Raw genomic sequence first — 27147 nt, 5'->3', positions numbered from 1 at the left:
GTACTTAAGTTTTGAATGCGGTATCATGATGCGCCCTTTGTTTACATTCCACAGGTTGCTGGTTAGTGTCTTTCCCCTTTCACTCTCCCTCCCTTCATAAATTTAAGATCATCAACATTATAAAGTTATGTACATACATACATTAGTGTACATTTTAATGACTTAAATTAAATTTAACTGCCTAAATGTTAAACTTCATAATTTTTACTTTCATTAAACCTTTCACTGTACTATGATGCACTCTCGCTTTGCTTACTCTCAATGGAAGTTCAAGTCAGGGGTTAAACTTGTTATAATCAGTTCGCTTAATGAAGTTTCGCTTAACGAAGTGTTTTTAGGAACGTAATCCCTTCGTTAAGCGGGGGTTGCCTGTAATTATACTGCACAAACACGTGTTACAGACAAGCACTTATTCCATAACTATTCGTTCCCATGAGGAAATACAGTATACATACAATTACATATAACAAATTATATGTATATTGTCTTATAATCCAGTGCAATGACTGCATCATAAAAGCTGTGACAATATACAAAGGTACATCAAAAACTCAATGAACAATATTTATAAATCAATCTTGGGGTTGTGCAGCATATCTATCACAAGCCATGACACTGACCTTCAGGCCCAAGGAGGGAGACTTCACTCACTCATGTCTCTCACTCACCTCTCTTCACCATCAGTTTCACCCTTTGACAAACCAAGGACACATTGCTCTGCTTACATTGAAAATGTCACATCTCATAGCAATAGCAAAGCGCAATAAAAAAAAATATCACGATAACCAATAAAGAGGACATTGTTGGCAATAACTGACAATCAATAACTGGGAATAAACATATCCCTCAATAACCAATGAATTGATAAATCCAAATTTTGACCCTAGTGATAAAAATACTTATATATATTTCACATAAGAAAATCAAGAAATCCAAATTTTTATTTCCATTTTACCTTTAAAAATTTGAAAAGATTCAAATTTGATGTTTATCCAGTCTCTTCACTGTTTTAAGTAAAATATTTAGATTTGATTTTGAAAGTTCAACATACTCAAGTTCCAGAAAACTAAAATTATCAATGGCCACTAGTTTAGGGCCAAAAGTATCAATGATAGGGACAAATTGTTAACACAGGAAAAACTATTATAAGATAACTAATAACCCAATATGGTTACCGCTATAAATTATTGCAATAATTCATCACAATAACACCCACCTGTGCTCATAACACTTCCCATTCATCTATTTAGTCTTCAACACTCCATACACAGTTTTCCAGTCAAGACATAACATGTTCTCTTGTATTTCTTGTCAATCCCTTGACAATCAATTCTACAAGTTTTTTCTCATGCCATGCATCCACTGATCTCATCACACCATCATTCTTTGTGTCAACTGCTACCCTGGATCCTTCCCAGAGTACAGGCAGGCAATCAGTATATACATGTATTGCCAGAAGCAGATCCAAGGTGTCTGTGGACAAGTGTATGCAGGTACAGCATATACAAAGCACTTTCTTAAACACTGACACTTGTGAGTTCTATACAAACATATATTAATACTAATTCAATTTTTCAAAACAATGTTGAAAACTTGTGGAAACAATAAAGTCAAGACAAAAGAATGAATTGATTCTATAAACTCATGATTTTGTGTGTATCCTGTCAGGTGTGGCATGGACTAACACTCCCACCTTTACAACATTGACATGTGTGGCGGACCTCCCATGTCTTCCCTGGTGCCACTTTTCTTCACCCGCTCATCACTGCCACATTCATGGTTCCATTACAACACCGTGGATCTGCCCATGATACATATACATTTAAACTGATATTCTTCTAAATGCTCTGAGAATATATGTACATACTAATACCTACAAATATTTCCACAGCTCACATACGTCCCTCTACTAACTACCTATATACAATAACTCATAACTGACAATCTCCATACTTAATTTCCTGCCTTTGTCAAGGTTTCCAAGACACACAGCACATGAGAACTATAAGACCCAGATACACTTCAAACTACACAATACACAACAGCAATGGGACATACAATAATGACAACTTTGTATTATGCTCTTAAGATATTACTGGGAATTGTTGTTACATATAACACTAGAATGCTGCAAGTGTGATGAACAGTTTTGAGTGACTAGAGGTTAAGAAGTCAAGTTAATTCCATAACTTAACAACAATACTGCAAACAGAAATGATGGGATGAAGGATGTCTCCGCTACCATGATGGAAGTAACAGTGGTGACTGCTGGCAATGGTGATGATAGGTGTGAGATTTATCTTGTTGTCTATTACAACAAAGATTGCAACACACCACAAAAAACCTACAGTAATATGAAAGAAATGAACTGATTCCTTGATGAAATTGTGATAAAATGGCCAAACAAATGTACTCAGTAACACAGCCTTAGGCTGCCCTACACAAACATCAGTGATATCTGTATCATTATGACACAGCATATGATGTCACATGACAAGTGTTAAATTTCCAAGATAAGAGTAATATATACATAAAAAAAAGCTATATCACCTTCTCAACAACTGCACCTTGTGCAATTCTAAAAGTCAACAAAGATAATCTGAAAATATAAGTCTATAACCCACACAGATACACAGCCTGTGTCTGCAGCACTGGGAACAGTAAAACTTAGACTGGTGGATCTCAGCACACTGCTGTTCAATCTCCAGCTAAAGCAAAGTGTACTGTAAAATATGTACAGAGGGATGTAACACATCCTACAAATAATGTACTTTGTACATCCAAAGTCCCTAAAGGGAGTATATTTATGTCACTGTGATGTACACTCCATCACTCACATGCAGGAGAAAACTTGAACGAAATACTAAGCATGTGTATGACATGACAGCATGTGCATAGTGGACCAGAATTAGGTTTGATGCGACTCTTCTCAAAATAACACAGCTGCCAAGCCACCTGTGTGGCACAAACATGGCTCACCTTCCATGGCTCACCAGGATGAGTACTACAGTGACACTACATAGCCCAAACAAGTCCCATGATATAACAAAAGCCACGACTCACGAGAGCTCGGAGAGGTAAAGGAACAGGGTGGGACTGACAGGGTGAGGTAGTGAGGGTGTCCAGCCTCTGCACTCTCTCTCTCTCCTATCACACTCTTAAATACCTCCACAAATGGATTTCTCAACAACTAAATAGCAAAATATTATCATCATAGCCTAAGCACTGAATAATTCTAGAGTTCCCAAAGGTGTGTGTGTGTGTGTGTGTGTGTGTGTGTGTGTGTGTGTGTGTGTGTGTGTGTGTGTGTGTGTGTGTGTGTGTGTGTGTGTGTGTGTGTGTGTGTGTGTGTGTGTGTGTGTGCTGGCACAGTCTACTATAGAAGGACACCATCAAGGACACATGGTGTGTTACCCTCAGTGGTCCTTGGTGTTCTGCGCTGTACACTAACATCTTGTCCTCTCATCTGTACATCATGTTTTGAGTTTGCTACAGTGGCATGGCATCACAGTGCCAGTAAATACTACTTAACACAGCATAATGTCCTCCATGACTTGCTGTTTTTTTTTCTGCAGGCAGCATTCTGCCTTATTGGACATGTGTCTTTTTCTAAAGATTTGAATTATAAGTGAAACAATATTTTCTGAAACAAAGCATTGCAAATTTCAGAACTTGGAATGTATAATATATTTTGATCCTAATATTACAGTACTACTGTGCTAAGCTGATGTCATTTGTAAGCATACAGAAGCAGATAGCCAAGCTGCTTCATAAAGGCTGGTTTGAAACAAAGATGTTTACAGTGTTCCCTCATTGGGAAAAAGAGGAGAGGACACTAGGTATAGTGAGAAAATGTTGTTGTTGTTGTTGTTGTTGTTGTTTGTTGTTGTCATAAACTAATGGAAAGATGTAAAGTGTCTCATTCTTCACCTTTGAAGTGGAAAAAAAAATTTTAGATCAAAGCTGCTATTCTGACGACATATTTACACTTTTTGACAAGTATAGACTTAGAATCCATTGATCACTTTACATACTATGTTCAAGGTGTTTAGAAACCTAGTATTTTCTTTAGAGTTAATATATGCCCACTATCTTTTCTTAATCAAAAGTGTGGGGAAATATCATGTCTTTCTCTGGACAAGCAGCAGGGCCATCCTTGGCTGCCTATGACCATTCCTTGCTCTGCTTCACACTGGCTGCGTCACACGTCTCCTCGCTGTGGTTCACCGAGGGAGATGTCTCTCGACTGGGGACACAGTAGGACATGGAGGAGTTGTTGTGGTTGCAGGGTGTGGTACAGTGGCTGGTGTAGGATGTGTGAGGGGTGGAATGGTGGTGGTGGTGGGGACTGGAAGGTTCAGGAACATGGGTGTGATGGTGGTGGTGGTGGTGGTGGTGGCAGTGGCCCTGGGCAGAGGCAGTGCTGCCATGAATGACTGGGGAGGGTGGAGGTGGGATGTAGTTAGGCAGTGCCCACTGACCGAGCTCTTCTTCTGTGACGTCATGGCGTGACGTCACATCCGGCAATCAAGTGAAGTTATTCTTGTTGGTGTAGTTGTAGACATCAGAACCATAGATGTTGTTGCTGGTACTGGCAGCCTCCGACTCCGATGCTTTTTTCCTCACCGGCTTGGAGGAACCTCTACACTTGAAGACAAACCGTAACTCATTGCTTAGCACTTTCATCAGTGGAATCTGCAATGAGACAGTGAACACCAAGATATTATCACTTCTACCTTGTTCTCCTTCCTTACCTACTCCTTTTTCATTTCTTCTTCCTCATCCTTACTTAATTTATTGCACTTCCTCATTCTTTAGTACTATCCATTATTTGCCCTTATCCTTACACCCATCTCACTCACGGCATACTGCTCCTTGCCACTCACCTGGTCCTCCTTGGCAATGTCCCAGCACTCTAAGAGGAACTCCCCAATGGCCACCACCAGGGCCAGCCCCATCCCACCCATCAGAACCACAAACACACCACCCACGTTTGACAGGTTCAGCTCACTGGCCATGCTGCTCCCACCTGCCTCCTCCTGTTGGTGGTGAGTGTTTGTTAGTGTTTGTCTTCTCCTTTCCTCCAAGTTTTTATTTTTATGCATGTATCATAATTATTGCCACAATTCATTATATTGTTCTACAGAGTATAAAGATGGAATATGTCTACATGAATAATTCTCCTTTACATTACTGTTGTGGTTTTGTATTCCACTTCAAGACATTTTGCATAAAAATTTATTCCCAAATGTCATATGAACAGAAATTATGACCTAAATGTTGTCATGCCATTATAATATATAACTGAAACCAAAAATGTATTATCATTTATAAAAAATCCATATCACATATGAAAAAATAAAAGTCGCCATCAGAACGCAGCCTTTCCACTAACATCTGTAACAAAACCTAAAGAACAAGTTACACCACACATTGCTCAACCATCATTGAACAACCATTACTTACATGAGGTGATGCTCACACAGGTGTTAACCACTCATCACTCACTGCTACAATAACTGAGTCAGGCATGCACACTTAACAATCTGTCATAAATTGTAGCAATAATAATCAGAAGTTTCTCTTTGATTAACCAATAAAAGAAACACACCAGGTAATAATAAAACAAAATTATAAAAATCATCCGCAGTTTTATCAATGTAGGTCGAGATTGTCAAATGCAGGTTAGTAATAGCAACTGTATTCCAAACACACCACTGACTCACTGTCCAGCTCAAGTCAGTCAGCAGCACAGCAGTGAGCCCCCTTCCCTCTACTTTACCTTACACTTCCCTCCCCCTCTCTTTTGCTTGAACCATTTCTCCTTCAGAATGTGCAGTGTTCCATTCTCCTGCAGCGTCAAGATTGCCTCATCTAGCTTGCCCTTGTAGGTGGAGCCTGAAGGTGGAAGGGTTACTGCAGGTGATGGATGTGGAATGAAGGACAGTGAAAAGACAAATGAAAGAAGAGAAGTGGAAAGATAAATGAAAAGAGAGAGGAGGATTAAAAAAAATGGGAATGGGTAACTTACAAACATAAATATAGATACAAAAATAGATGCAAGAAGGCATGGAGATGGAATGAAAAGGAAAGGCTTGGGCTAATGCCTATTGACTGCTCAAGGGTGATTAAGGGAGACATATCAGCTTGGGGCCAATCCATAGCTGGGGTTGAAGAGAAAGCACCATCAGTCTCACCAAGTAACCACCATGAATCATGACCTACTCAGCCTCCAGTGGAATGAAGGACAGTAATAAGAGGAATGAAAGAAATGGATAAATAAACGGACAATTGAAAAAAAAATAGGACAATCTGCAAAAAATGGACAAGGATAACTTACATACATAAACACAAAATTAAAAAACATGAATAAAAGTATACATAAAAACAAAATAATAATGTGAACAGTATATATGAACAAAAACAGATGAGTGAGTTGATGATGATGAAAGGAGAGACAGCACATTACCTTACTATTACAGTGTGCTGATGATGATGAAAAGAGAGATAGCACATTACCTTATTATTACACTTTTTTTCCTCCTTGCGGTTACTCCACCATTTGCGTTTAAGTAACTCAATGGTGGAGGACTCTTGGAGGGCGAGGATGGCACCACTGATGGCACTGGTATAGGGGGAGCCTGTGGGGTTAGTAGGAGGGAGGGTGTTGTTAGTGGGAAGACACTGGGAGAGAGGTGGTAAGTGGTGGTGGTGGTGGTGGTGGTGGTAAAGGAAGGAATGAGGTGATGAGAAGGTAGGGAGGATGTAGGAAAATGTTGGAGATATGGTAGAATAGCAAAATGGTGATGATAGAGATAGTATAGGAGAAAGCAGAATAGCACAATGGTGATGGTGGAAGCGTGCTGTGAAAATGGTCATTGCATAGTAGCAGTGGAGGAAAAATAAAATGAGAGATAAGAATGAAAGTACATGAAACTAGAAATAGCATGGGAAATATACAGGATTAGTAATAAACAATGAAACACACACACATCCTGTGGTGTAGTGGTTAGCACACTCAGCTCACAATCGAGAGGGTCCAGGTTCGAATCCCGGAAAGTGGCGAGGCAAATGGGCAAGCCTCTTAATGTGTAGCCCCTGTTCACCTAGCAGTAAATAGGTACGGGATGTAACTCGGGGGGTTGTGGGCTCGCTTTCCTGGTGTGTGAAACGTGTTGTGGTTCCAGTCCTACCTGAAGATCGATCTATGAGCTCTGAGCCTGCTCCATAATGGGGAAGGCTGGCTGGGTGACCAGCAGATGACCGTGGTGGTGATGGTGGTGAATTACACATATAAACACTCAATAGAGAATAACAGCATGATACTTCCTTGATAGATAAGAATGTTACATATTGTTTAGTCTAGGAATAAAATCTTTACTTTATATCCTCAAAAGGCAACATGTTTCTGTCTCCACTTCTGATTACTTGTTCCCATTACAGTGCCAGCCAATGCTCTCTGTGACTTACGGTTGCGTAGAGCAATGCCATAACTTTTGGAGTCCAGCAAGCCGCCAATCTGGGTGAGGTCACAATTCCTCTCAATAACGTACTCAATAGATGTAGATTCCATGAGGTAGGCATACTTGCCATTGGATTCCTGAAGAGAGAGAGAGCGAGAGAGAGAGAGAGAGAGAGAGAGAGAGAGAGAGAGAGAGAGAGAGAGAGAGAGAGAGAGAATTACCAAAAAATCAATCATGTACAATCAATTCTATCAACAATAGTGAAAACTTAAGACATAAACACACAAATGGTCACCACAAGCCTCTCCCACACACACACACACACACACACACACACACACACACACACACACACACACACACACACACACACACACACACACACACACACACACACACACACACACACACACATACTAAACACCGCATAGTGTAGTGGTTAGCACGCTCGACTCACAATCGAGAGGGTCCAGGTTCGAGTCCCGGAAAGTGGCGAGGCAAATGGGCAAGCCTCTTAATGTGTAGCCCCTGTTCACCTAGCAGTAAATAGGTACTGGATGTAACTCGAGGGGTTGTGGCCTCGCTGTCCCAGTGTGTGGAGTGTGTTGTGGTCTCAGTCCTACCCGAAGATCAGTCTATGAGCTCTGAGCTCGCTCCGTAATGGGGAAGACTGACTGGGTGACCAGCAGGCACACGTGGTGAATTACACACTCACACACACACACACACACACACACACACACACACACACACACACACACACACACACACACACACACACATACACACGGTGCCAGAATATACAGCATTTATCATAAATTGTTTGATAAGAGAAGGCAAAGTCCCTGCAGACTGGAAAAGAGCTGATATAGTTCCAATCTACAATGGTGGTAAGAGGAAGGATCCAGTGAATTACAGACCTGTATCATTGACAAGTCTGGTGGCTAAGATGTGTGAAAGTGCAGTCAAAGGTAAGTGGATGAAGTATCTTGAGACCAGTAATTTGTTAAGTGACAAACAATTTGGCTTTTGGAAGGGATGTTCATGTACAACTAATTTAATATGTTTCTATTCAAGAGTTATTGATATAATACAAGAAAGAGATGAATGGATGGGCTGACTGTGTTTACCTGGATCTGAAGAAAGCATTCAGCAAAGTTCTACACAAAAGACTTGTTTGAGAACTTAGAGAAGAAGGAGGCATAGGAGGAAGATTGCTAGCATGGATGGAGGATTTTTCTGAAGGGCAGGAAGATGAGGACTGTCATTAGAGACAAAACTACATTTAAAAGAGTTTACAGTGGAATTCCTCAAGGATCAGTTTTGGCTCCAGTAGTGTTTACAGTATACATAAATGATATGGCTGAAGAGGTAAAAAATTACACGTCTGTTTGCTGATGATGCAAAGATCCTGAAAAAAGTGAAGGAAAGTGAGGACTGTGACAGATGGAGTAAGAAAAAAAAAGGAGTTAAATGCAAGAAAATCCAGCATAGTGGAGTTTGGTAAAAGCAAAAATAGACCAGTCGGAGTTAATAAGTTGAGGGAAGAAAACATTCAGAAAAGAAACACAGAGAAAGACTTAGAAGTAATTGTTATGGATGATATGTCACCAGGAAGGTACATAAATAAAACTGTGGTGAAAACTTGTAATCTACTCAACAATATAAGAGTGGCATTTTCATACACATGAAGATATGATGAAGATGATGATATGTCCAAGGTTGGAATATACAGCAATGGTTTGGTCACCAACCCTGAAGAATATTAAAAAGCTAGAGAGGATCTAGCAAGCTGCAACAAAGATGGTTCCAATTCTGAAAGACCTCCCTTATGATGAAAGATTGTTAAGATTGGATCTGATGTTCCTGGAACAGAGAAGAAGGGAGGAGATTTGATTGTAACATTTAGACTGATAGAAAGAAAGAATCGACAAGTATAACAGAGAAGATTTGGTAATGCATGATGAGCAACTTGGGACACAGGTAGAAACTGAAGAAGGGCACATGCAGGAGGGATATGAAGAAATACAGTTTTCCACACAGAACTATCGAGGCTTGGAATGCAATAGATAGAGAAGTGACTAAAGCGACAACCATACATAACTTTAAGATGAAGTTGGATAATTTTTTGGATAACATAGACAGGACAGCACAAGCATAGCTCCCCTCTCATATGCTACAACTGGATAAATACACACACACACACACACACACACAATTTATAAATCAGGTAACAAGAGAGACCCATCTGGAAACTTGAAATGGTAGGAGGAGTGCATGGCAGTTTACTAAAATGGATGGAAGACTTTTGGTAGGAAGAGAAATGAGAACAATAATTAAGGACAGACCATCAGAATGGGGCTTGGTGGAGAGTGGAGTTCCACAGGGATCAGTGTTGGCACCAGTAATGTTCGCGGTCTACATAAATGACATGGTGGATGGGGTGTCCAGTTATGTGAGCCTATTTGCAGGCGATGCAAAATTGTTAAGAAAAGTGAGATGTGACAAAGATTGCGAACTACTCCAGGAAGACTTGGACAGAATATGGAAATGGAGCTGTACATGGCAAATGGAGTTCAACACGACAAAATGCAAGAAATTAGAGTTTGGCAAGAGTGAAAGAAGAATCAGGAGTATGTACAAGATAGGAAATGAAGACATAAAACCAGTCATGAAGAAAAAGACCTTGGGGTGACAATTACCAATGACCTATCGCCAGAGAGACATATAAACAAAATAATTGGAGAAGTATTGAACTTATTGAGGAACATAAGAGTGGCGTTCGTATATTTAGATGAAGAAATGATGAAGAAAATAATTACTGCAATGATAAGACCAAGGCTTGAATATGCAACAATACAGTGGGCTCGAACTTAAAGAAACACATAAGGAAACTAGAGAAAGTACAGAGGGCTGCAACAAAAATGGTGCCTGACTTAAGAGATTTGACTTATGAAGACAGACTGAACAGAATGCAACTTCCGACCCTGGAAAACAGAAGATAAAAGGGGAGACCTGATAGCAATATACAGAGTGATGATTGGCATGGAAAAAATGGATAGGGAAGATCTGTGTATGTGGAATGAAAGAATGTCGAGAGGGCATGGGAAAAAACTAAAAATGGCCACTTATAGGAGAGATGTGAAAAAATATAGCTTCCCTCATAGAAGGGTGGAAGCATGGAATAGTTTAGACGTGGAAGTGGTCAACGCAAGGAATATTCATGATTTTAAGAAAAAGCTGGACATTAGTAGATATGGAGACGGGACAGTACGAGCATAGCTCTTTTCCCGTATGTTACAATTAGATAAATACAATTAGGTAAATACACACACACACACACACACACACACACACACACACACACACACACACACACACACACATGCTTCAACTCTATAATATACAACTAGATAAATACATAAACTCACCTGTACTCTCTTGACACCCTCCTGGTTTGAATTGACAAACACAGAAGGCTTGGTGTTAGACATAAAGATCCACATGTTTCTATAGGTGAGGAGGTTTGAGTCTCTGTGAGGGTGGAGGGAGAATAGAGGTGAGGGATGGTGGACAGGCAAATGTGAAGTCAAGTAATCATCTGAACCCCTGCTGTCTTTTCTTTTTTTCCCATAACTTTCACTTCTATTTAACACATTCTTTTATCACTAACTATTCTGAGACACTTTTCTTGTTCTAAGGCCATCTTTGAATAATTTACTGACTAGAAATTGCAAAATATATTCTTTTTATCTGTCTTTCTTGTACAAGGTTAGACTCCATAGATTGTTATTAAAGCTTAGAATTTCTGTATATTATAGTGAAGGTGTCCAGAACTGTGATCTGACTGTCCTCTTACAAAGCCTGACAACTTACAGGTTCTTAGCAAATCAGAGGAGTAGAGAATGAAGAAGCCAAAATGTGTTGAAAGTGAGTACGTACTATGTACCCTGTTACATATTCAACTTCTGACCGATAATATCCTATTTTCAAGAATGGTTTTAGTAAATTCAATATATAGTATTGAATTTTCAACTTTTTTTCTCCTAATTTCAGTCTTTTTTTCTGATCTGGAATACCAGCACTATCTCTTTTGTAATTCTAGCTATTTCTTTCTCTACTCTAAATTATTTAGTGCATCATTCACTTCACCTTAACTGTTTTTCTCACATACCAATCCATTTCTCATCTCCTTGTGACCATTCCAAACCATCCCCAAATCCAATACTGACTCTTTTCTTTCTTTCCCCTTAATTACTAAATACAGTATTGAGTTTTCCATCTTAATTTTTTTTTTTTAAACCATGTGGGCTTTTCACGGGAATTTATGGGCTAAAGGGGATACTTTTTAGGGTACCTCCTATCTTAAAGCCCACCCGCTAGGAAACTGTTGCCCTGAGTGAGGAAGCCCAACCTACACTCAGACCGTGGACAGGATTCGAACCCGTGCGCTTGGAGACCTCTAGGATCCCAAAGCACGCAAGGTTCCACTGTACCACGGCGGCCCTTTGTCATCCTCCTCACCACTGCTGACTTTCCCCTTATCACATTACAACCTTTTCTTCTTTTATATAAACTGTTATTACTGAGTTCTTTATTTCTATACCCTGATCTAAATAGTGCACTTTTTTTTCTTTTCTTTTCCACCCTCTTCAACATTACCAACTTTTTCTTTATCTCATTGCAAGCCTTCCCTTCTCTATTTTCAAATGCTCCTTCCACAACCTGCCTGAAGAAAGCATAGGTGGTGCCAGTGGCCATTGAACCATATTTAATCTTGTCCTGGTTAGCAAGATCCTCAGCATTTTCAATAGGGGATTCCATGCGCTCCACAGTGAGGAAAGCAGCTAGATTGGCTGTGTATGAGGAGATCATGATGAGTGTGAAGAACCACCACATCCCAGCCACCATGCGAGTCGACACAGCCCTGAAAGACAGGCAAATTATATGCTGGGGAGATTGTATGCTGAAGAGACCATGCTAGGGTAACTAATTATGCTGGGGAAAGTGTGTTGGGGAGATTCAAGTGTACAAGTGTGGTAATGGACACTCATGTTTCTTTTCTCCATCTCCTTCAGTGTAAAAGTAGATAGCTTGTTCTATGATGACAACAAGGATATGAAAATGTATATAAAGTGACAAAAAGTATTTTTTTTTATCTAGCTATTTGATAAGAAATTTTAAAAACTGTAAAATACAGATGAACACAAGAAAACTTCCTAATCAGGTGCAAAAAAACAAAGAGGAAAATGTGAGACATTAAAAACACAGGTAGAAAAGAGAAGAAACAAAACCACGTTACACATATGAGTACAAAATCACAAAAGAAAAAATAAATAAAAAAAATACACTTGGAAAAGAGCAAACAAACATAAGTGATAAATAAAGAAAAGAAAGAAGATAGAAAATGCAAACACAAAATACAAAAAGAAACAAACCTAACAAATTAACACCAATAAAACTTAAGATGCATAAAATCATAATAGAAAAACAAAACTCACGAAATACTTAGAAATTCCCAATAAAAACACATAAATTACAAAAAAAATTAAGAACAAACAAAAGAAAAATGTCATAAAAATCATTAGAGAAAAGATAAAAAGTTAACTAACTACAGTCAACTCAATTACCGTGCATTTAAATAATGCAATTTTGACTTAACACGACTTGATGTTTAAACATTACGATAAAATAAAGCGATTTATTCAATCTACCGTTGGTTAAAGCAACTCGATGACGTCACGTGCATCCACGTTCTCCTTTGGAGGAACTGCCTGAGACACTCTTTGGCCGGATTCTTAAACAATACCTTCCATCTTCGTCAGTTAAAAGATACAGTCCAGGAGAAATCAGTATTCTTAAGAGCAAATGTTGCCTTCCTGCAGCTTTGGAAGGAAACGATCAGGCAGGATTTACCTTCGCTGCATAGATGAACCAAAACCCATGTCTTTGTTATTACTTTTGCAAAAATTTTCCCTAAATACCTATTATTATTATATAGTTTTTTGTGCGCCAATTGATTAATATATATATATATATATATATATATATATATATATATATATATATATATATATATATATATATATATATATCGGTTATCGTTCAAATAGCCTACTTAACAAATATTATGACTGGAACTAAACCCAGGAACAACAACATCGTTACCACCAGCTTCAATCACTGCATTTCCATTCCCAAGTTTTCTATCAGAATTCTACTTAGCTTACTATCAGTTGTATGCCTTGACAACTACCCATTTATGTAGATAGTCTGCACAGTTGAAGGAGGTGGCAATTCTCTCCATGTTAAGACCACTTTATGGCCATTTGTGCTTATATTTAGAAGCACTTTTCCTGGCTCACCAATTCTATTAATACGTCAAGCTCTGCAGCAGTAATAGGGCTGGTTATTTTCGTAAAATTTTCCATGTTGCCTGTGTTGAAACACTGTGGCAGCGTGGTCTGGACTGCGTGGCTCAGTCAGCTGAGGTGATGGTAAACAAACACTGCTACCAACCATTACCAAATTATACTCATGGTTTATTTCGTTAAACGCACTAATAATGAATGTATGGATATGGGATAATGTTTTTGGCATCATACGACAAATCTTGTTGACTCAATATTTTTTTCTAATTTTCCAGACAAAAGCGATGCGCATTTGAGAACGTGTGTTTTTTTATTGTTTCCATGACTTGGTGATGTATTAAGTCTTTTTTATGTCTGAGTAACAAAATCCCTAAAAGTACTATCAATTACCATTGTTTTCCATTGAGAAATAATGCGAAGTCTCCAGGAGTGTAACCCTCGTGTAAATCAAGAGTTGACTGTACATACAAGAGAGAGAGAGAGAGAGAGAGAGAGAGAGAGAGATTACACAAAACTCACTGAGGCAGGAAGTCACATCCCTGCTGCATGAGGGAACCGATAGCAAACCAGAGGCAGTTGAGGATGGTAAACTGGTTCTCAAGAGTATCTGGTTCAGGATCACAAGGGTGCGGGTTCTGCCACTCGTAAGGAGTGAACCTGCAGGGAAAATATGGATATACAGCAATGGATCTTGTGTTGAAGTCTTACATTACAATATACAATGATTTACAACACTAAAAGCAATAAATGAAATCTTCATAAGTTCCCAGAAGAAATACAGGGATGGTAAAGACTAGATGTTGCAATATCTAGCCAGTTTAATATTTCAGAATGGTTAGTTGATTAAAGGAGAATATTCCAAATAGCAATGAATTGGTTACTGTTTAGTCATTCCTAGATGTGATGCTACATTGTATAGAATGTTTAGGTAAGTATTCACAATTTACTTACCGTATCTTCATTTGTCTTAGTTTTTGTGGAATTCTTTACCATTTTCCTGTTAATCTTGTTATCATTTAGAGCACTGTGAAATTGTTAATGTTTATCTTAATCCAATTATTCCTAATCTTTGTGGAACCTTTAACTGTTCAATTGTTCTTTCTTATACTTCAGAACACTGTAAACGTTCTACACATGGACACACAGACATTACATATATGGAACTACATAATTATGTTGAACTGCAAGTGGTATGATGAAGTCTAAAAACTGGTGGATAATTAGGAGAAAATATATAAAAAAAAAACAATACTTTAATGACGAAGAACAGAAAACAGAACAGCTTGATTATGAAAAAAAAAACAACGTAATAAACCTCCTCCCCCCCCCAATAAAAAAGCACAGCCCTTGAATTATGAAGAATAGAAAGAACATAATTATCATGAATAGAAAAAAAAAATCTCCAAGTCATAAACCCCAAAAAGCCACATAACTTAAATGATGAAGGATAGAAAACAATAGCACGACTAGGAGGAAAAAACTTCATCTAGCAATAAAACAAAAGAACATCACCTTAATGATGAAGGGTAAAAAATGGCATAGTTCAGCATAAAGAAAAATCCATCACGCCATAAGACCCCAAAAAACATAACTTTAATGATGGGTAGGAACTAAAATACCATAAGAGAAACACAAAGGAGGAGAAACAATCACAGGAAACACTCCCACACACACCAGCACTTCCTCACCTAGCTAGGATGTACAGGAGGATTGACACCCCAACATATGCAGTGATCATGTACATCCACACCTCCAGGGACAGCGGGGAGAGGAAGGAGAAGAGGGAGGGTGCCATCTTCTGCGGCTTCTTGAACAGGATGGAGATGCCAAGGTTCATGAAGGGCATTGTAAAGTCCACCACCTCCTCTCTCTCATAATTGATGGTAAGGTCTGTTATTGCCATCTCTGCTCTCTGTGGGGGTGGGAAGGGGAATATTAAGGTGTTAGGGTAAGGAAAGTGTGTGTGTGTGTGTGTGTGTGCATTTACCTAGTTGTATTGTACAGGGTTACAGCGGGGTTCATAGTGTCCTGTCTCCATATCTCCATTTATCTATTTTTTTCTTTAAAGCTATGCACATAATGTACTGCAACAACTTCATCACTCAATGCATTCCATTTTTCCCTCGTTATATGTGGAAAACTGTATTTTCCAATATCTTTCACACACTGCCTCATCTTGATCTTTTTTGCATGTCTTCTTGTCCCTCCAGCTTCCTCTGCTACCAGCACCAGGTCTTGCTTGTCTATCTTTTCAATGCCATTAATTACTTTATACATTATTATTATAGGTCTTGTAAAGCTGGCAGTCCCATTTCCTTCAGCCTTTCTTCATATGTTAGGTCTTTTATTTCCGGCACCATCTTTGTAGCTATCTTCTGGATCCGTTCTAATTTTCATATATCCATTTTCAAGCTCAGCGATCACACCACTGTTGCATATTCCAACTGTGGGCGTATCATACCCGCAATAATCTTTTTCATCATATCTTTGTCCAAGTAGCGAAATGCCACCCTAATATCAGCCAACATTTTATACATTGTTTCAAATATTTTACTTATGTGTTTTTCGAGGCTCAGCGTTTCTTGTATAACCAATCCCAGACTTTTTTCTTCTTTAGTCTTCATTATTTGTTCCTCTCCCATCAAATAGTTCCATAGTAATTCACCTCGGTCGTCTGCTGGTCACCCAGCCAGTCTTCCCCATTACGGAGCGAGCTCAGAGCTCATACACTACGTGTGTGTGTGTGTGTGTGTGTGTGTGTGTGTGTGTGTGTGTGTACACCGATCTTCGGGTAGGACTGAGACCACAACACACACCGGGAAAGCGAGGCCACAACCCCTCGAGTTACATCCCGTACCTATTTACTGCTAGGTGAACAGGGGCCACACATTAAGAGGCTTGCCCATTTGCCTCGCCGCGCCGGGATTCGAACCCGGTCCTCTCGATTGTCGAGCGTGCTAACCACTACACTACGCGTAGTGTGTGTGTGTGTGTGTGTGTGTGTGTGTGTGTGTGTGTGTGTGTGTGTGTGTGTGTGTGTGTGTATTTACCTAGTTGTAGTTTTACAGGGCCTGGGCTTTATGCTCGTGTGGCCCCGTCTCCATATCTACACTTATCCAATCTTACTTTAAAAGTATGCACACTCGTTGCAGACACTACTTCTTCATTCAAACTGTTCCACGTCTCAATACATCTTTGCGGAAACTATACATTTTAATATCTCTTACACATCTTCCCTTCCTCAGCTTCTTACTATGCGATCTTGTGCTTCGACTGGCATATTCTTCTCTCAGGATCAGATACTCATTGTCCACTTGGTCCATTCCGTTTATCAATTTATAAACTTGTATGAGATCCCTCTCTCCTTCTCTGCTCCAATGTTGGAAGATCCATAGCCTTTAGTCTCTCCTCATATGTCATCCCTTCAAGTTCTGGGACCATTCTTGTAGCCATTTTTGTAGTCTCTCCAGCTTCCTTATGTGTTTCTTTTGTGAGGGGTCCACACTACTCCTGCATATTCCAATCTGGGTCTTATTATAGTACTTATCAGTTTCTTCATCATTTCTTTGTCCATGTAGTGAAATGCTATTCCAATATTCCTTAGCAAATTATATGTCTCTCTGAAAATTCTATCAATATGGCTTGCCGGTTGATTATTTTCTTCCATCGTCACTCCCAAATCCTTTTCCTTTTTTACTTTCTCCAGTTCTACTCCATCTCCCATCTTATAGATTCCCACTGGTCGTCTTTCACTCTTTCCCATTTCCATGACATGGCTTTTGTCCACATTGAATTCCATCTCCCACTTTTACTCCATTCCCAGATCTTATTTAGGTCTTCTTGCAGTATTTCACAATCCTCTTTTGCTTTATAACTCTGCACAGTTTCGCATCGTCCGCAAACAGATTTATGTAGCTCTTCACTCCTTCTGGCATGTCATTTATATAAATGAGAAAAGTATTGGCGCCAATACTGACCCCTGTGGCACTCCGCTTTCTACTGCTCTCCACTTGGACTTCATATCTTTGACTACCGTCCTTATTTCTCTCCCCCTCAAATAATTTTCCATCCATCTCAATGTGTTTCCTTTTAAACCACCCTTCTCCTCTAATTTCCACAGTAACCTTGCATGTGGCACTTTATCAAATGCCTTTTTTAAATCCAAGTAAATACAATCAACCCATCCCTCTCTCTCTTGTACCCTATCAACTATTCTAGAGTAGAAACTCAGTAAATTTTTTCTAAAGCCAAATTGGCTATTTGATAGTAATTTGTTGTCTTCAAGGAACTCGATCCATTGTTTCTTTATTACTCTTTCACACATCTTACATATTACACTAGTTAGTGATACTGGTCTGTAATTTAGAGGCTCTTATATATGGGAACCATATGTGTGTGTGTGTGTGTGTGTGTGTGTGTGTGTGTGTGTGTGTGTGTGTGTGTGTGTGTGTGTGTGTGTGTGTTTACCAAGTTGTTTCTTTATTACTATTTCACACATCTTACATATTACACTAGTTAGTGATACTGGTCTGTAATTTAGAGGCTCTTATATATGGAAACCATGTGTGTGTGTGTGTGTGTGTGTGTGTGTGTGTGTGTGTGTGTGTGTGTGTGTGTTTACCAAGTTGTACCTAGTTGTATTGTACATGGTTCGAGCGGGGCTCATAGTTTCCTGTCTCCATGTCTCCATTTATCCAATTTTCCCTTAAAGTTATGCACATTATGTGCTGTAACAACTTCATTATTCAATACATTCCACTTCTCCACCGTTCTGTGTGCAAAATTGTATTTTCCAATATCCTTCACACACTGCCTCATTCTGATCTTCTTTACATGACCTCTTGTCTTTCTATCTTCTTCTGTCACCAGCACCAGGCCTTCCTTGTCTATCTTTTCAATGCCTTTGACTATCTTGTACATTGTTATTAGGGCTCTTCGTTCTCTTCTATTTTGTAAGGTTGGTAGTCCCATTTCCCTCAGCCGTTCTTCATATGTTAGGTCCTTTAGTTCCGGCACCATCTTTGTAGCAATCTTCTGTATCCATTCTAATATTTTTATATATTTTTAGAGCTCGGAGATCACACCACTGTTGCATATTCCAGCTTTGGACGTATAATACTTGTGATGATTTTTTCACCATATCTTTGTCCATGAATTGAAATGCCATTTTTATATTAGTCAACATTTTATATGATAATCCAAATATTTTGCTTATATGCTTTTCGGGGTTCAGATTTTTCTGTATAATGACTCCCAGATCTTTTTCCTCTTTAGACTTAATAATTTGTTCCTCTTCCATCAAATAATTCCATACCGGTCTTCTTTTGCTCTTTCCTAGTTCCATTACGTTTACATAAATCTGACATTTCTTGGCACTCCTTGTTACTTTACCCCAAGATGTATGTAATCCATTTTCCACTTCTTACTCCACTCATAGATTTTGTTTATATCTTCCTGTAATAACACACAGTCCAGATGTTCCAGTTCTAATTCCAGTTCCAGATGTTTAACCCATTTTCATTTGATAGTTATTTCACACAACTTCCCCATAACGCTTGTAAGTGACATCGGTCTGTAATTTAACGGCTCAGTTGCTTTTCCTCTTTAAATATTGGTATTACGTTGGCTCTCTTCCATTCTGATGGAATTTTCCCTTCATTTAGTGAACTTGTAATTATTTCCCAAATTGGATTTAGTAGTTGTTCTTTACATTCTTTTAACACCCAACCTGATCCCATTGCTTTTCTGACATCTAAATTATTCAATAATCTTCTTTCCAATATCCTCTTTGTGCACTGTTATTTACTGTAATCCTTGGCAATGCAATGTCCTACTAGGTTCTGTAAAATCTCTACGGTGAACACCGTTTTGAAGCTCTCATTCATTATTTCACACATTTCCTTCTCTGTTTGGTATGTCTTCCCTCATTTAATTATTCTTTCTGTTGTTCCCTTGTTCTTCATTTTGACATTTATAAATTAGTAGAAAAGCTTGGGTTCGTCTTTGCTTTTACTCACCACATTTTTCTCAAAGTTTCTTTCTTCCTCTCTCCTTACTCTAATATATTCATTTCTTGCATCCTTATACAGCCGTCTGTTATTGTCATTTCTCTGCTTTATGAGTTTCTTCCATGCTTTATCTTTTGCCTTTTTAGCTTATGTGCATCTAGTATTGTACCAAGCATGTATTTTTCTTAACTCTATAAACAGGTACAAATTTTTTACTCCTTCATTATATTTCTGTAAGAATATTTCATATTTCCTTGTATTGTCTTTCTGTACATAATGTTTCTCCATTCAATATCAGCAAAAAATCCTTAATTTTTCAAAATCTCTTGCATAATTTAATCTCTCTTTTGTAGTCATCTCTGTAACTTATCCCATCCTCCTCCTGTATTTGCATCTCTAATGTCACATGATCACTTCTTCCCATTGGACTGAGGTATTGTATGATTGGAGGGGACTCTGGTTTCTTTGTGAATACTAGGTCAAGTAACGATGGTTCTTCTTCCCCTGTACCTTGTTGACTCCTCCACCCACTGATCCATTGTATTTACCATAGTCAACTGTAACACCTCTTCGTTCCACTGTCCAGCATTATCCATTACTTCCATCTCTCTCCAGTTTATTTTTTTTTACAGTTAAAGTCTCCAACTAAAAGTATTCTTCTATCTCTTCTTATCATGTTATCTAGGCACTTAATCACCTCTCTTTGCATATCTTTATGTTCTTCAGTTCCCCATGTATTAGTCTTAGGTGGCGCATATGTAACTATAATTTTTCTTCTTCAATTCCACTGTTTTGATTGTTACTCCCATTACTTCCACTTTGTCCTCTCCATATTGCACATCCTCCACACATATATTATCACGAACCATTATTAGCACTCCTCCTACCCCCTTTATCCTTCCTGTCTCTCCTCCAGCTATTATATCCCTCCTCTTTAAAGTTAACATGGATCTGCTCTCTTAGTTTTGTTTCAACGATGCACATTACATCCGGCTTTTCTCTTTCAAATAATCCCTAACATCCAACATGCTTGATAACAACCCATCTATATTAGTATAAGTCACTCTTAATTTCTTGCCTCCTCCATGACCTCCTCTTTCTTCTGTAGGTACCACTTCTTTAGTCTCATATCCAGAACCCTCCAGTAAAAATTCTTCTTCTTTATCTCTGTCCTTTTCTTTTTTTTTTTTCCTTAGCTTCATTTCTTAGCACTTTCTCCTTTTCCATCTCCTCTAGGTCCATATCTCGTTTTATCCATATATCCTTGTGTTCAGTATCATCGGCCAGCTTCCCTTTCCTTGTCATAATTTCCTCTACCGCCACTTGAGATCTCATTCTCACTTTCATTGGTCTCCTACCCCCTTCACTGTATCTTCCTCGCCTGATCACTTCCTCCACATCCTGGTCTAGTTCTTTCGTTCTGTCTTGAACTTATTTGACAATAATTTTGGCCAATACTCTCTCTTCACGTTCTCTCGTGAATTTGTTTGGATTTTTCTTTTCCTTCATCCCAAAAATCACGAAACTTTTTCTCTTATCCACTGTATCTCGCACAAGATTTTTTCTCTTTAATTACTTGTTTTACAGCGACTTTCGTGTTTTCCTGAATTTGTCTCTTTACAACCTCCGAAAATTTTACTTTTTCCTCTTTCTGTTCCTGCTTCCATTCATATCGTAGTTCCTTCAGCTTGTTTTCACCCAATCCACCTTCTACCCTGTCCACAATCCCGTCCTGCACCTTAACCTGTAAGCTCCTTAAAGGCGGCGTCACACTAACACTTTTCCGTCAACTTTGTGAAGACTGTCAACCTTTGTCGACGCTCGTCGTCACACACAAGTTCGCTTCCGCCTTTGTCGCGTTTGTCAACTGTAAACAAACATGGCTGTCCCTTCACTCTCCAGCAAGCCGATGTTATTTTTTCGTTGCAATTTTTGGCCTTTAATGCTCCCTATGAGAAACTCTTCAGACAGCTTTGTACACTCATAAACAACAAAGCTATTCAGTTGCTACTTGGAAGTTCTGCTTTGGAGCGTCACAGTCCCAGAGAAATGTTAACAAACAAATAAACCACTTTTCATTGCTAGGCCAGAATATATATATATATATATATATATATATATATATATATATATATATATATATATATATATATATATATATATATATATATATATACACACACACAAAAAAAAATAATTACATCTACTTATCAAGATTCTAATAATTTGAGATTATAGCATCATTCTAATTAACAAGAAATTGAATTATATTATAAAAGTGTTCATTAGAAACCATAGAACTTAATTTGACTAAAAATTGACGCCAGTGGAAAACGGTGCGCCTCGTGTGACTCAAGACGACGGAAAGAGTTGACGGAACAGCAAAAAAAAAAAAAAAAAAAAAAAAAACGACGGAAATCGTTGAAGCCGACGGAAAAAGTGCTAGCGTGACGCCGCCTTGAGGAGTTTTCGTAGTCTTGGCATGTGGCTTTTAGTACGTCATTTTGTTTCTTTATTTCTTGTAACTCTTCTTCTAATCCCTGATTGATTGCAATGACCGTCTCACATTCTACCAATCTCAATTTCAGCTCTGTGTTTTCCGTTGTCAGTCTGTCCTGTTTACCATTAGACTCGACATCACTTCCTTCATGTACCTTAACTACCTTTCTACGTTGATCAACCTTCTCATACTACCTCTTTCGTCCCTGAATCCAGAAAAATCTTTGTCCATAATATCCTCAGCCAGTTTCCTTAGTCCAACAGGTGTTTCAATGTACCCTTGGTTTTCACACGATGGCATTATGTTTTGTACTGTTATACGTCTGGCAGCACTACTCTGTTCTCTCTCTCTCTCTCTCTCTCTCTCTCTCTCTCTCTCGTTTTTCTTTCCGCATATACGATCCAAAACTTATTTAATATGGAGACGGGAGAATCTATGGCCCCCTCCCCCTTGTACATACGTCTAGGCCAGTCTCCAACTCCTGTTGTAGCTTTTCTCTTCGAGTTGCTCAGAGACGTCTGTGGTCGTCACGATGTCTACGCAGTGTGTGTGTGTGTGTGTGTAATTCCATGATAGTGTGAGTATTCTTTCTTCTCCTATCTTTCATTATCTTTTAAAATTCTTTGTCTTCTTTGCTTCAGCTTTTATCTTCTTTTTTTCATTACCTTCTCAAACTCTTCCTCTTCCTCTTTTCCTCGGCCCTGCCACACACACCTTTACCAGCTCTTACTCTGTCCTACTTTACACACCTCTATCAGCTCTCTAAAACAAACTCTGCCAACAACACACACTTCTACCATCTTCCTTAGCATATTTTTTCCTCACACACCTCCTCAGTCAGCTTTCTAAACATATTGTGCCTATAACACACCTCTACCAACTCACACATCTCTGTCAGCTCTCTATACATACTCTGCCAACACACACTTCTACCATCTCTCTTACTATACTCTTTCCCACACACCTCCTCATTCAGCTTTCTAAACATATTCTGCCCACAACACACCTCTACCAACTCAAACATCTGTATCTTCTTTTTAAACATACTCTGCCAGCAATGCACACCTCTATCACCTCTCTTAACACACTCTTTCCCACTCACCTCCTCAATCAGCTCTCTTAACATACTTTATCAACAACACACCTCTACCATCACTCGTAACATACGCTCTCCCACACACCTCCTCTATAAGTTCCCTCAGCATGCCGTTCCACTTGTTCGTCGTCTTGTTCCTGCTGCCGTAAGCGTTCCCCGGCACTGGCACTAACTCATACTTGAACTTGAGAATGGCTGCGATGTGGTTAAGGAGGTCAATGCAGAAGCCCTCATACCGATCATTTCCGTTAAGCTGCTCGGCGCTCTCCTTCAACATGATGTATGGGTCATTCTGGACGAAAGACAAGTGGGATTAGTGTTGTTGCTGTATGTATGAGTGCTAAAGTGTTTGCTGTCTCTTAATTTTGTTCCATACAGGTGCTTTTTCACCATGGACCGATTGACTCATTGATAAAACTAACTGACAGACATATGTAGTACCAATAAATAGACAGACTCATAGATGGGAAGATAGATGAACTAACAGACAGGAGGGCAGACAAATATAAATAAAAAGGTAGACAGCTTGATTGACTGGTTGACATATTGAATAAATATTTCCTGACTGACTGATTAATTGTTTTTATACAAGAGGGGCTCTGGCCAAGGGAAACAAGAAGAACTATAAAAAAAAAAAAAGACCCGCTAAGATGAGTGTCCAAAAAAAGAGCAGCCAAATGGGTTATCGAAAGCTGGAGGTTAAAATGTCGTGAAACCTTTCTCTTGAAAAGTTTAACCTTTTCATTGTAATCTGTTGCATCTTCCCTAATAACTAACCATGATGAGATTTTTTTTCTTTTTATTTCACACCAAACATTGTACTGGGAAAAATAGCATTTTTTTTTCTCGTCATCTCTACTGTAGACTGCAGTAGATGCTTATAAAGACTCCTATATTGTTTTTAGTGCTCAGATTTATCACAAAAAAGAGCAGATGAAATACAGAATCAGGCAAGGAGTTCCCAGTTTACTTGAATATTTATTTGATTTAAGGAAAGGAAGCAAAAATACTTACAAAAGCAAAGCTCACAATGAGAGTCTTGTTATGCAGGCCTTGAATGACGTCCTTTATGGTCTCATTCTGGGTCCTGGTGTAGTTGGTTCCTGTCTTCTTGTTCCATGTCCCCACCTGTTGGGAGGAGTGAAGGACATAGGGAGTGAATCAAACCACGAAGCTACAGCAAACCTGACAGAGGATGTAACATTCAATCCTTGCATGTCAAAGTGATTAAACGTAAGTCAATACAACGACAAGTACACCCCAGCTCACCACACACTCACCTTGGTCAAGTTGTTGGGCCCCAGCTGTATGATGTCCATGGTGAATTCTGTCCTGAACCCATAGGAGTCAAATTCAATGTGTCCCGTGTATCCTAACAGCTTCTCCTGCAAGACACGCCCTTCCATTAACACCCTCACTCCCACCTATGCTTCCTCCTTGAGACTGGCGGAAAGATAATGGTAAAGCACTGAGAGGAAAACTGCATTTAGTAATTGATAATTCAGGAAGGAGAAAAAGTATTAGGAAATTAGTCTTTATTATTATTATTATTATTATTATTATTATTATTATTACGAAACACAGTATTTTTATTTCCCCTCCATGAAGTAGCTTTGAGTGAACAAGTCAACAACAAATACCAGACAGTGTTAATTATGATCTTGATGCAGATTTTACTCTTTAACCCGTAATTATTCCTTCATTTCCATCCACTAGGTACATGTTTTCTTTTTTCTATTTGTTTCTATTATCAATATTATTTCTTGTGAGGTTTTACTTTACTATTTCAATCATTGTAATACTTCATGGGCTGTTTCTCCCATCTTTGGAAGCTGGGTAGGTGTGCAATATCAGTATTTATTTATTTAAGTACATCCAGTCTTGTTATGTATACTGTCTATTTATATATTTTTGATACTTTAACCTTAAGTCTTTGCTCAGGGGATGGGTGGCAAGGTCCATCCTCCTCCTTTGTTGTATTTCACTATTAATGCAACAATGAATGTATCAATCAATCAATCAATTAAGTTCGGCGTACCTTCATTTCCGAGTGCACTAATCTATAAACTACCGATTTATTTCTCCTTTTTCTTTGGTCTCTTACTGCCAACTATTCTTCTCTTCCTCTGTCTTATGATCCTCTTTACTCTCGTCTCTCTCACCAACAATCCTCTCTATTCCTCCTGTTCCTTCTACATCCTCCCAGCTACAACCGTTCCTTCTACGCCTCTTCCTCTTGTCTCCTCCCACTTTCTCACTCACTCTCAGAACCTTTCAATCGTACCCAAGTTCTCATTTTCCCTCCACCTTCCTCTCTAATACGTCCTTCTCTCTTCAATCAGTCTCTCTCTCTCTCTCTCTCTCTCTCTCTCTCTCTCTCTCTCTCTCTCTCTCTCTCTCTCTCTCTCTGAATACGTCCATTCCCCTTCTTCATCTTTCTCTTTTTCTGTGCATTATTTTCCTATCTGCAATTCATCTTTCTCTTTTCCTCCTCGTTACCTCTCATAGTTTTTAGTTCCTTGTGTTTTCGTCAACTCTCCTTCCCTCTACGAATATCCCTCTTGATCCTTTCTTCTCCTCATCATTCTCTTTTCTGTTAATCTATTTTTCCTGTTAGTTTACTCTCTCTCTCTCTCTCTCTCTCTCTCTCTCTCTCTCTCTCTAGCGATATTAACATGATTCCCGCGGTAACAAGAGGGAAAACACGCTTGAGAACCCACTAATCAATCACCTCTACGGTCTCTGAAAATAGTCGTGGTGAGAGAGCAGTGTTTAAAAATATGGGACACACACACACACACACACACACACACACACACACACACACACACACACACTCACCAGCTTCATGTAGTTGATGAGGGAGTTACCATGTTCCCACGCCTGCTCTCCTTCACACCGCAAGCTGGGAGATGGTGACAGTTGTAGAGTTATCAAGAGCTCCTATGGCCAGCACAAACAGCTTCACAGCGTCGTACATTAGTGCTGTCTCAGTCTGCAGCCAGTACGTCATTTTTGGTGTAGTGATGATGTGGTTGCAATGAAGTGCACCACCCGATAGGACAGGTAGTGGTGGTGATGGTGATGAAGTGAGACACGTCAAATTCACGGTTGAAAGTGAGAGAGCAGTGGATGGGTAGAAAGAACAAAATGGCAGAAGATGAGCGCGCAGATTAAGTAATTGTTATTTTTTGTTTGTTTTTTTTCAGCGTCGCAGGAACAGAAGGCAACATCAGAGAGAGGAACATCACGGAGACATCACAGGGCGCCGCAACACCATCAGAACCACAGGGGCGCCATAGAGCCACGGATACGCCACAGCAGGAAGTCGCCACCAGTCCCACGTCGCCAGTCACAACACGCCACGGGAAAAAATACATGTTATCCACTTTAGATGAGAATATTTACCTAACACATGAGATATTTCTTTAAGGGAATTGAAGAGCTATCAGAAGACATAATATATTCGAAAGGGAGACATGAAAAAAGTAGCTACGATTATTTGAAGGGACTATTAGAGGAAGTACCTTATTCACGATAGCGACCAGTGAATGATTCGTGGCGTGATGATGAGTGTGATGTTAAATTGTTATTGTTAGTATGACGTCTATTTCGCTGCGTGCGTGTCAGTGTTGTGGAGTAAAATGTTGTGTGACTAGCTATACTGTTATTATTATTATTATTATTATTATTATTATTATTATTATTA

The 27147-nt window shown here is 39.0% G+C and overlaps 1 protein-coding gene across 1 annotated transcript in view; it reads right to left on the bottom strand.

Moving 5' to 3' along the window:
- Positions 1-462: 462 nt before the first annotated feature.
- The window catches only part of LOC123510801 (glutamate receptor ionotropic, kainate 2-like), a 101240-nt gene continuing 74555 nt past the window's right edge, over positions 463-27147 (bottom strand). The window contains 13 exon segments of the mRNA XM_045266185.1: positions 463-4695; positions 4887-5039; positions 5783-5898; positions 7471-7600; positions 10895-10997; positions 12193-12390; positions 14354-14491; positions 15523-15746; positions 23524-23730; positions 24453-24566; positions 24719-24823; positions 26280-26342; positions 26344-26433. Coding sequence (XP_045122120.1) covers positions 4528-4695; positions 4887-5039; positions 5783-5898; positions 7471-7600; positions 10895-10997; positions 12193-12390; positions 14354-14491; positions 15523-15746; positions 23524-23730; positions 24453-24566; positions 24719-24823; positions 26280-26342; positions 26344-26433 — 1809 coding nt within the window. The 3' untranslated portion in view covers positions 463-4527.

Source organism: Portunus trituberculatus, chromosome 30 (assembly GCF_017591435.1).
Source record: "Portunus trituberculatus isolate SZX2019 chromosome 30, ASM1759143v1, whole genome shotgun sequence".
Lineage (NCBI taxonomy): Eukaryota > Metazoa > Arthropoda > Malacostraca > Decapoda > Portunidae > Portunus > Portunus trituberculatus.
This window is presented reverse-complemented; position numbering and strand designations above follow the sequence as displayed.